Genomic DNA, 12,135 nt, shown 5'->3' with positions numbered 1-12,135 from the left:
AACACTAAATCATACACATTTTTTGTTCATTTTTGTATGGCTAAATCAAATACATTGATGAAAAAATGTGTAGTCAACGTATATAATGTGTATAGAATGTGTATAAAATGTGTATAAAATATGTATAAAGACAATATTGTATTGGGCTGGAGGGTTGCATTCCATCACAGGTCCCGGCATTGTATATGATGAAGGTCAAATCTCTGTCATGCCATAAAGGAATTTAACCATCTCTAAAAACACAAAACAGTCAATGAAATTAGCCCCCCCCCCACTCCCCAACAATGGAGACACCCCGCGATGAAGCCATTTCCTGGCCTTTCTATCTGAGAGGCTCCTGCCAACCGACCCCCCCCCCCAGCCCTGAGCGGCCTACTCGCCAGCTGGGCCCCCGAGAAGCCACAGGCGGGCGGCCTCGTGACGGGAGGCGTCGCCCGCTAAAATGCCGCCAGAGAGCCGGGGCCATTAGTCCATCAGGGGAGCTCTGTCATCTCGGTCTCAGGGCAGCGGGCTGTCACGAGCATGTGATAGAGAAACACAAAAAGTCATCCGCTCCCCGAAAATGTCATGCCGATGTTCCACTCCGCCGCCAACTACGGCATTAAATGCCTTTTTTTTTTCCCAACGCAACACTGGGGCTGGAAACTGCCGGATCAGCACCTAGTAAATGGACTCCCCTCTCCGCACAAAAGCACTTTAGAGTCTGAAAAAATACGCCTGTGACGTCACCGCGAGGCTTTGGCTTTAAAAAGGAAACAGTGCTTCAGAGACATCGTAAAAAAATCAGACCTTAGGGTCCTGTAAACACACACGAGCAGACACTGCGCACAAACAAACACACACAAAATGAGGCTGGCTTGACATCTGTATTTACAGCCTACCGCTCCTATGGTTGCTGACGAAAACACACACACACAAAGAGGCTATCTCAACAACTGTATTTACAAGCCCCTATGGTTACAGACACACACACACACACACAAACTCACTTACTTTTAATTACTGACTGCCAGCAGAGAGGTCTGTTTGCCAATGGAAAAGACTCCATCTATTTGTTGCTGCCTTATCAGTGATCGATCAAGAGCTTCTGAGGCTCATTTGGGCAGTTTAACGGTGGGCTATTACACCAGCTGGTTAAACATCGAGTGACACTCCTTTCTTCCGCTGCCTCCAGCCTGCTAACTCCCCTTTTCTTGTTATAAAGTCTTTGTTCTCCTGAGGCCACACAAAGTCTAAAGGGGCCGGCCGAGGTAATCTATGACATCACCGCTTGAGGAACACTCCCACCGTTCTGGGTCCGTCACACAGTGTGGCATTCCAAACTCTTCAAACAGCTGCAGAAAAATGCTCCAAAAAGGGGTGCAAAAAGTGGCCTCCATTGTCCTTCACCATGTGGCTGTGTGTTTTCTCTCACCGTTTGAACAGCAGAGGTTGAACTTTCCACCTCTGCTGAGGTGTGGCTGTGCTAGGCAGACACGTGGGACGTCCTAAATCAGCCCAGTAGTGCAGGTGGGCAAGACGTGGACATATGAATCTCCAGCTACCCCAGTGGAGGTTCATTCACCACTGGCTGGGTTCAGAAGTTACATTCACTGTGATTGATAATAATGCCATCTTGACAAGACCGTAATCCCATTTCCACTCGCACCTAAAGTGTTCTGGTTTCATACCGGTCGGCTCAGGTTGACAGCTGCTCATGAGCAGGGTACGAGGGTTCGGCCTTACCTTCTGCTTGGAGCCCTCCTTCAGAGTTATCCAGTCCTCGCCGTTGGAGCTCACGTCCACTTTGTAGGACTTCACGAAGTAGGACAGCTTGGTTTCCTGGGAGATCGCTCCCTGGGTTCCAATGGCGGAGACGAATCGGAGGAAACCGAGATCCACCTGAGGAGAAAAAAAAAAAAATCCCCCGACACCTGTTAAAAACATCAGCATTTCCTCAGAAGCATCATTCTCCTATAGCATAGCACGGTGGAAGGGGTATGATTGAATTTTTAATAAGTAGGGGAAAAAAATGCAATCATTTTCCATAAATGAAAAAAACAATAGTTGAAAACTTAATTTCCTGCAAAGGGAGACAGGAGCTTATCGGATAAAAGTGAAAGGCTGAAACAGTGAAGTTGGGACACCGCATAAAAACCACAAAAAAAATATATTAAAGAGAGAGAATTTGAAAACGTACCCACCACGTTATAAATCAAGGCATTATGAAGTAATCATGAATTCCTGTACCATTATGAATGGTTATTATATTTTCTCGAAAGTTCCTGCCCGCGGAGAGAGATTGGCCCTCGAAGGGGCTGGCGAAGCAAGAGTTTTGCGCTGACACATTTACTGAACTCCCGTCTCGGACTCCTGTCAGAGAGGGATTTCGGATTGCTGGTGTACGGAAGGAGAGGCGAACTCCCCGAACTCTTCAAGTCAGAAGTGCTACGCTGTAAATCAATGGAGGCCTGTAATATGCTCTCCCAACAGGGCTGCTCACAGGTTCACGCTCCCTGAGTGCCGTACTTTAAATGCTGTGCTGGGACGTAACCCATCATCAACCCATCTCCACTTCTCTCTCAGCGCTCCCGGATAAGCCCTGCAGTCTCTGTGATTGTCCACCCGGCGGTTTTTTGGCTCCCTGGCAGCAGCGGGTAGAGGTTAAGGACCTGACCTTGCGTCAGGCGATTTGCCCTTTAGCTCAGCCGTTAACGAGGCTGGTCATTAGAGTTTGGTTGTGTGAGGAGTGACGCAGTTCTGGTCTCACTCATAGAGCTGCAGAGCTCTTTTGCGTTCGTTACTTTGGTGTCGTGATCGGGTAACTGGCGAAAGCTCAGCTTGGCTGCCAGAGGTTGCTGTGGAGAAGGAGGAGGGCAAAAGCTAAAGAGGTGAGTGTAGCAGAGCTGAAAGTAGTAGTTTATTTGAGTCCTGTGTAAAGCCAGTAGGGTAGCAGGTAGCAGAGCGCTTTCAGTGGTGACGTCACTCCCTTGATTAGCAAATGTTGTTGCCTGTTGCCGAGCTAGGGGCAAATTGCCTTCAGCTCAAGTGGTAATGACATTGTTCATTACAATTAAGTTGTACACTGATTAGTTTAAACAGGAGTTCAGAACTCACTTGTGGAGTTACAGGTCTCTTTCAACTTTGTTACACTTGCAACCCAAAGGTTCCAGGTTCAGTTCCCAGGTGGGAGAGTACTATACTTATGTTTGCTTTCTATCCCTGCTCCGGGCTCCTGTCCGGAGCTGTAGCCCAAGCATCTCATCCCAATTTCCAGTCCTGCTACCTCGCTGCCCTGCCCATCAAAGCCAACCGAACAAGAACCGAACATCCTAGGAGACATTCTTATAATCACTCTGCTGTTAATTACTTTTGTCTATCAGTCTTAAATGTCTTAAAATACATTGTATAACTTGTCTTTCGCTCTATCTGCCCAGTACCGGTCAGGAGCAGATGGGCTCCCCCTCTGAGCCGGGTTCTGCTCAAGGTTTCTTCCTGATAGGGAGTTTTTCCTTGCCACTGTTGCCTTAGACTTGCTCTCTGGGGGTCTCAGGCCTGGGAACAATGTAAAGCTGCTTTGTGACAACTTGTGTTGTAAAAAGCGCTATGCAAATAAAAAAGAATTGAATTGAATTGAATTATCTCAAGATGCTTAACCTGCACTTGCTTCAGTAAATATCTGTGACTGTGTAACACGCAAGCTTATAAGTTAAGAAAATCAGAGGGCGTCTGATAAGGAAATATGCACTGCGATGAATAGTTTCAGCACACCAAGACCAGAGTAATATCCAGCCAATCAGAACGCACCTTTGCCTGTGGCGGATGTCTGATTGGCGGAGGCTGTATGAGCAGACTGCAGCCCCATAGTGCTCAGTGGCCAAGCCATAATGGGCAGTTGATGGTGATGTTAGAGTGGCATAATGCATCTGCATGCAAATCATATTTCAGTTGTGGGAAATAAATACATTTGGGATTGACTGTTTGGTGTGCTGCTATGAGAAATGCCTCTTGATGTAGCCTCGAGGGCAGGCTGTGGTTCTGATGGATGGCCGGGCTGCTGGGGATTGCTTAATCAACACAGAGTGGAGGCAATTAAGTGGCACCGTTCAGCACAGTGAATACAACTGCGCTCAGTCACACTACCCAGAATCCGCAAAACGATACACCTCCGTGGAACAGTCCCGCTATGCAAATCCACAACAATATCTACTTTTAATTCACTTAATGTCTGAGTGAGTTAATACAATCGAAATCACTTTCAAATTAGGATCCACGTATTTTTAATTCATAATTTTTACAGTACATTAACATCCGGCATCACGAACAAAGCCGATGTGCCTGTGCACAGCATCACAGATAAGCCTTTTTTAAAAGGAAAGCAAAACCTGCACTGAGCAGAAAGAACACAGTGAAACATTTTTTTTCCTCCCATCTCGGAGACCTCAACAGGCTTACTAAATAAGGCCTAGAAAGTTTGGTCCCATAAACAGAGACTTAAGTCAAATCCCACACTTCAGAGTGTTTCTTTTTAATAATGGTGAAAAGAATCCCCAAGCACGGAGGGGATATCAGGAGGAATTGGAGACGTCAGACAACTGTCTCTGCACGGGCTGTGAGAGAGAGGCGGGCCTTCCTAACCCCCCCCTCCCACCCCCAAAACCCGCTGTACAGAACAGACCCACGACAGATAGCCCGGGATGTGATTCCCTGGACGTGTCCTCAGACCTGACCAGATTCACTAGCCCAAATGCGATTACCGGGCCATGAGAGCTGAACCTAGAGCAACTTCCCCACCACACTTCTTTTGGGACGTTTCAACAGCCATTATAGGATGTCTTCAGGACTGCTTTGTCTGTTTGTTTCTTTAAGCGTCTGATTCAAGCTTCCTTTGCTGAGGGTTCCTCACCTGGCCGCTCAGCTCGGCAGAGAAAACCACAGCCGAATACATCTGAGAGAGGAGCCCAGGACTGAGGGCCGCTGTAGGATTTAGCCGAGAAGCAGAGGTACCCGTAACAAGCGCGGGGTGGATCAATTTCACAGACAGCCGCCGATAACGGCACGCCGCTAATGAACAGAGCATGGTTTATTTATGGGGCCCGGTTTTTGGGGGGGTGGGTGGGGGCGGGTCACGCCGCTAACAGACAGGGCCAGGGAAGCCGGAGGCATGAAGGGACACGGGGGGTAGACGCGGCAAAATCCTCTCATACGCGACAGCCGGGCAAAAAAAAAAAAAAAAAAACACAAACAGCCACAAAGACGGAAAATGACTCACAACCCTGACAAGAGCGATTTTTGCAGAGACTCGCTGGATGGAGCCCATGGGCAACCGTGTGAAAGCACGGAGCTCTAAATGGACTTGGAGAAAGTGTGAATCACTATAATGCCCACTGAGATTGTTGCGAGAAAAAAACGGGGAGGCATAATCAAATATTCACGTCCCTAAGTGGAAAAAGTACTCGGGACTGTGCTGACATTACAAAAAGGTTTCTCTTTTTTTTTTTTTAGAATGGCACTGATGGTGCCGGTGCTAACCACACGCGCCAACTCTCCCGTTTCCTGTGTGAGAGGACTTTTAATTTTTTTTTTCTTTACACCGGTTCCATCTCACGGAGCTGTAAATGGTTTCTCCCCACCTGGACCCAGGGTGGACAAACCTCTCAGCCGCCCCCACCCCCGGAATCATTTTGGTGACAAATGGAAACAGAAAACCACAAGCGGAAGTAGTCCCGCTCAGCCTGTTGGGCCTTCTGCAAAACCCGGTGTGCAGTTAGATTAGGAAGGGGCTTTGCCATGCCGGTTCCGTGAACGGGCTCAGCCTGACGGATTCGCCATCGTCCTCTGTCACAGGGTGACATCACTGTCATGAGCCCCCTTCATTACGGTGACACCATTTCCAAACCTGGTCACTGGGAAATGGAGGAGGGGATGTGGGGGGGGGTGCATTGCTGTGGCACACATTACAAATGACATTACGTCATTTAGCAGATGCTCTTACCCAGAGAGACTTCCAAATAAGTGGCTATGGGGTAGGCACACAGCAGTGGCTGAGGGGTGGGCATTTGTTTGTTGTTTAGTCATAGCTGTGGTTGGGGGGGGGGGGGGGGGGGTTGCCTACCTCATAAACGCGATGGTGGGAGGGCAAGAGATTCTCGGTTTTGAAAAAAACAAGGGAGAGAGAGAAAAGTAAAAGTTTACCCATTCTGCCTCCTTTTTTTATAATGTCGTTTTCTGGACTGTTGGGAAAAATAGCTACCCATCTGTCTGTGTGGGCTGAATGAATAATCGAGAACTCCAGGGAACGGCGCAAAAATGTTCTGTCGATTCTCTTTTCTCTCGCTCTCTCTCTGTATCTCTGTCTCTCCCTCTCTCTCATGACAAAAAAATCTGATCACGAGAAGGGGAAGTCTAACATGATTCATGTTCAGATTCCATCTGGTAGTGGTTGACCGGACACGGTCGACAGTTACAGTCCTGGAAGAGGGCTGTTTGATTTACAGTGACCTGATAAAAGGGAACAGGAATGATGGGGCACAGGAAAACATCATTTCATTCATCAATTTTACCTGAATAACTATCCCCTCTGATTTATACATATATATGTACTGTCTGGCTGGTGTTCAGGTTCAAAAAAATTCCATTAACTAAAGGTATAATTAATTCTCTTTCATGAAAATTATATTACTTGATGCTGAGAGACCCACGGTTGCTCTCAACCCTTTAATTCATCATAGAATTTACCTGGCAGAATTACTTGGGTATTTTTAGACTCTGTGCCTCTTTGTGGCATTAAATTATGCACCTCTTCCTGAATGGCGATCATCTATTTTCCTGACAATGAAAAATGATCCGAACAGCCCTTAAAATATATGCACGCATGACAGAAAAAAACCCTAAAAATAAAGGAATCTACAAGTATAATACCCTTCTAATCATCATTAGGCACATGGCAGCCAGCCACTGGTTGAAGTCATACGGCAGGACATTTCATCCTCGTCCGGGCTTTGGCTGGATATGTGGTGGCAAATTTGATTCGCTTGAACGTGAAAGATGCTCGTTTTCTCATTTGCCTCCTGCATGACCTCCATCCATTTTTTTTTTTTTACTGATATCATAAAGTGAGCACAAGACTGCATGACACACAGAAAGCTAGTCACCCTTTACCGCTGCGAGCCTGGGCTTAAGAGTATGGAGAGGAGTCTGAGCAGAGTTCTGGTGGCCCGCCCGCCTGTCTCCTTCACGGGCATCTGAAGTGCGGCTCGCAGGATCCTGAACGAGCCCCCTCTTCATGCCTCATCAGTGAGAACGCCACTGTTAATTACGCCGCTGTATTCCAATTACTCATTGCCTGCCGCGTGAGACTCCTGGCCGAAAATAGCCGCCCGGAAGGCCATAATCGAGAAACAATGGAGAGCGGATGGCTTTGCATTCGGCCCAACAGTGGTTAATTGGGAGCGAATCTCGGACACCCGGTTGCAAACAGGATGCCGCCACGCGAGCCGTTTCAGGCCTCTGATGTTCGGGGCTTAGCGTTCCCACCTGGCTTTAAGATTAAGGGAGCGAGGAGGAAGGCTTCCGTGGGGAAACGTCTGTAATTAGTCCTCGGGTGAAAGCGTCGGTGGAATTCACCCAGCTCTTTAGGGAGGGACTTTCACAGCACTGGTTCACCCTTTGCATGGGAAATATGTGGTCAGGCAGCAACAGGAAATTCCCAGGTCAGCCATTCTCTGTTCGTGGCACAATAAATCAAGACATCTATGCTTCCTCTCCAACCGACAGTCAACTGTGTCAGACTAGCGTTTTTTTTTTTTTACACAACATATGTCATATTCTTTTTTTAACACGCTGATCTCTCACCAGCTGTTATTGCTCAGTGCCAGGTTTAAGCGAATGTTCTTTCCCAGAAAGTTACAGGAACAGATCCTGATGTCTCAGCCTAGGACCTCCTACAGTCAAGCCCCTTTCTGTGATCAGCCAGAGGGGTATTATTACCCTAAAACAAACGGAACGCTAATGTGTTCATGCTGCAAGATTTATGATAATGGTGTATTACTTACTGATACAGAAAGCAAGTATCACAGAGCGCTCCAAAAATGAAGGCCTGGGAGACTGCACACTACCATTATATGACAACAGTCAAAATGCTTTTAAGTATTGACGGTTGACTTTTCCAGACGAAATGTATAATTCATGCTTCTTCTGTAATCAATGACTGCTGTCTGAGTGAATAAGCCGGCCTTAAGACCCTTTTCTTTGGGGGGGGGGGGGGGGGGGGGGCTTTTAATGTTACCCCCCCCCAGCCTCCGTGCCACACTGTTGCTGTACAGAACAGCGCTACCAGAGACGTCTCCCTGACAATAGCCCATTCTTCGTCGGGCCGGCACTATCCTGGGATCAGCACTCCTCCTCCTCCTCCTCCTCCACCTCCTCCTCCTGTCTCCGAGGACTCCTTTGTTTTTCCCTCATACTCCACTCCGGCAGTACATAAACACTCCCTCACTGGCTTAAATGCATTACACAGATGCAGGTGAGCTCTGCGTTTTTTTTTCCTGACGCGTCGCGCATTAGCGCTGCGTCGGGCCGGCTCCGGGAGAGCGCGGAGCTGGAAACGGCTAATCCGGTCTCTTCCCGACCTTAACCCGGCTCGCCTGCGCGCGCCTCGGAGGTCTGCTGCGGATCGATGGAGCCGAGAGAGAGAGAGAGAGAGAGAGAGAGAGAGAGAGAAAGGATTTACCGCAATGAAGAGGAGCTTGGTGTTCAGAGCTCACGCACTTCAGTCTGCAGTCTTAACATTATGTATCATTACATTATTGTCGTTTAGCAGATGCTATTATCCTGAGACAAATGTTATACGTTACCCATTTATACAGTTGGATATTTACTGAGCCAATTCTGAGTTGAGTACCTTGCCCACGGGTACAGCAGCAGTATTCCGGGGGAAAATGGAACGCTTCGATTACAAACCCTGCTCCTTACCACTACACTGCACTGGCGCCCACATGTGTGACGTTGGAAGGGGAAGGCTATCGACAGGACTGTTCCCGGCTCTCTGCCGAAACACGTTTAGCGAAAAAAACCTCTGAGGAGAACAGGCTGTCCCTACACTGGTGGAGGGCTGTTCCTTTAACATGCAGAGTGTGATTAATCTCACAGCTAACCCACAGCCTGCCGCAGAACCCCTGGCCTGGGCACCGTTTCCGTGGAAGCAGATTCGAGCACGTTCCCCCCTCCTTAATCCTGCCGAATGAGAATGAGGCAACATTAAAATGGATGACAAATGGTATCCAGAATATGCTTTGAATAAAATACAAAAAAATGCCTGGGAAACCAACCCCGACCCGTCATGAATAATATAGCTGCCTGGTGCAAATGTATTCGGAGATTAATTAAATAAATAATGAATTCATTATGCGCATCGAACGGCGAACGAGACGATTTGCACGTTCAGACCGTCCGTGCCATTAGCGAGAGATTGTTGTGCCGCGCTCCTACGTACTTAATCAAAACGAAATGAAGAATTCCACTCTTTTAATAACACTTGTTATAATTAAACTCCTTCAGGAGAGCAGGGCACAGAGAAGCAGATTTCTTTAAATTATAAATTAAACATCGACAGCAGGGCGCTTTTTTTGTTCCCTTGGAAACAGATGTGAGGAGCTCAACTTTTGACATCTGATTGGTTAAAAGGGAATTGCAGTGCCCAGCAGAGCGTGGCTCAAACAGTCTCTTTTTTTGTTTGGATTTTTTCTGTCAAAAAAACCGCCAGATCGATTTTCTATTGAGAACCTTGAATGGTAACAAATTTATATTATATTCCACTCACTGGCTGCTCTGTGGGAGACAGTCAATTTAGAATTTCATTAAAATGTGAAACGACTAAAACAGGTTTAGTGAGTAAGACCCCAAATGCCTATGAAGTCTACTCAATTATTGTGAATAAAATATGAAGTGGCAACTGCGATGAAATGCATAAAAACCCTTTCGTTTGCGGAGGGTTTTTTTTTTTCTGATTGAGTTTGAGTCATCGACAAGAACATTTTACAACCAAAAACATGAAATTCCCCTATCACTGGAAAAACAAAAAACAAAAACTGTGACACATAACCTTCAGGCTACAGTGGTGAGGAGATGATTTAACTCTTTAAAACTTTCCAGGGTTGGTTCCACACGTGCACACCCAGGTTGTCTGGCCTGCGCTGCGCCAAGAAGGACCAAGACAACAGTGTGACCACCCATCTCACAGTTAGGCCTCAGGATACACTCTAACTTTACCACTTAGGAATTTCCCCTTTCGCTAGACAGCGGAGTTATGCAATGGCCCTGATCGCTTCTTGGTTGAATGTCCTTGAGACTCGCCAGTGACCCCTCAGGAAAGAATCTGTTTTGGGGGGGGTGGGGGTGGGGTTGGGGGAGGGCAGGGGTGGGGGGTCAGAGCCTGTTCTTTAGTCACTCAGAGCTCCCCTCCCCCTGCTTCTAGACCCCCTCGTTGATTGAATTAGTCTGGAAGCCGAGCAGGGGCCCCCGGGATTATATTTTGATAGCGGTGAGGAAACCTCACTTGCGGATCACCTTGAGCAAATATTTGGCTTTGGGTCGGCCCCTCTATTGCACCCCTGACGAAGGCATTTGGCTGCACCTTCAGTGGGGCAGGAGCCGGTTACAAAAAAAAAGAAAAAGAAAAATTACAGGAATCAGGGTTTTATTGCACCTCAGGGTGTGGGTGCACTAAATCACACACAAGAAAGGCTTCAAGCGTGTCCTCTATAGCTGAGATTTATACCATCCCCGCGTTCGGTCACCGAGGCTGTTGTGGATAGCAGTCAGCACATGGCCGTAGCTCTTCCACGGCACTTAACAATCAGAGCGAAACAATGCCTTTGGAACAAGCCTTCCGGAGCTCCGCCGTTTGAATACCGTATGCTCCGTGAACGATTCGATGCGCTCCGGCACGCTAATGATTCCCATGACGACGGTAACCACGGTAGGCGGTGTGTGGATGTGCGGTTACAGCGTATGGTTTGGGGAGGGAGGGGGAACTCCCAGCCTCCCCGGGCCTAGTCCACTTCCAGACAGGAAAGCAGCAATTTCAGGTACGACAGTAAGAAAACCAGAAATCGAGCACAGATGACTAGGGGCTTTTGTTAGGCCTGAAATCCCAGCCTTGAGATTAGACAGGAAGCCCATATCAATCATCGCTGTGGATCTGCAACTCAACCTTAAAAAGGTTTTCACGGGAGCAAATTTGATGCAGGCCGTCGTTTTTGTGCCGAGCGAAGAACAAGCGAGTTATGGTATAAAAATACCCAACACGCTTTCTGAGTCAAGTGGAAGTAATTTTTTAAGTGTGGGGGGGAGATCTGATGGAAGGCGTAGCTGTTCAGCATCAGTGACCCGCGGTCCTGTCTCAGAAATAGCCTTGTTTTTTTTTTTTTTTTTACTTATTCATAACAAGCCTTGCAATCACTCAGTTTCAGCCGCGCGTACCTGGATCCACTCCTTGTTGGTGTCGTACGCCGGAGTCCAGCCGTTTTCGAAGTTGTTGAGGCGGGACCGTTCCGGGGACCAGTTGGGGTTGTACTGGGACGAGGCGACGATCTGGTCCGAGGAGATCTCCCCGGACTCCATCCCCAGCGGCTCCTGGCAGTCGAAGTCTGCGGACGGGTCAGAACCGGGTTAAGAAAGTTTTAAGAAAAAAAGCACCGTCACCGCAGCAGCCCGAGTGGACGACGTCCCTAAATGCGGACCCCGGAGAATCCCGGGACGCTCCACGCATGCACGCTCCGGCTGGTTTGTGAGAATAAAGTGCAGATCAGTGCTGCCTGTGCGATTTTTCTCTTGCCCCGGGAAATAAAAAGAGAGAGAAAGCATTTAATGGAGGCACTGTGGAAGTGTATTACATTAGGGCGCAACACGAAACAGTATTCATAAAAGATTCAGTGCCACGCTAAGTTTACACTAGTGGAAAACGGGGAGGACTTTTTATTGTGCAAGTTGTCCCCTCTGAAGCTCCCCGCAGGCGGTTTATCTGTTTTGCAGATGGGGCACATTTCGCCGGATAAGGACAAGGCGGTTGCAGAGATGTTCTCCTTCTCTGTGACCCCGTGCTCAGTCACGGTGTACCCCGACACCCAGGGTTGCATCTTCTTGCTCGCGCTCCCA

At 48.0% G+C, this 12,135-nt stretch overlaps 1 protein-coding gene across 3 annotated transcripts in view; it reads right to left on the bottom strand.

The window, feature by feature from the left end:
* The window catches only part of LOC118772788 (neuropilin-1a), a 65,360-nt gene that overhangs the window by 14,984 nt on the left and 38,241 nt on the right, over nt 1-12,135 (bottom strand). For all 3 annotated transcript variants that reach the window (XM_036521397.1, XM_036521396.1, XM_036521398.1), the window contains exons 7-8: nt 11,461-11,627; nt 1,726-1,881 (exon numbers count right to left, since the gene is read on the bottom strand). In XM_036521397.1, the coding sequence (XP_036377290.1) occupies nt 1,726-1,881; nt 11,461-11,627 (323 nt within the window). The remainder of the gene's footprint in view (nt 1-1,725; nt 1,882-11,460; nt 11,628-12,135) is intronic.

The sequence above is a fragment of the Megalops cyprinoides genome, chromosome 2 (genome assembly GCF_013368585.1).
Source record: "Megalops cyprinoides isolate fMegCyp1 chromosome 2, fMegCyp1.pri, whole genome shotgun sequence".
Classification (NCBI taxonomy): Eukaryota; Metazoa; Chordata; class Actinopteri; order Elopiformes; family Megalopidae; genus Megalops; species Megalops cyprinoides.
The sequence above is the reverse complement of the archived record's forward strand: the minus strand, read 5'-3'. Positions and strand labels throughout refer to the sequence as shown.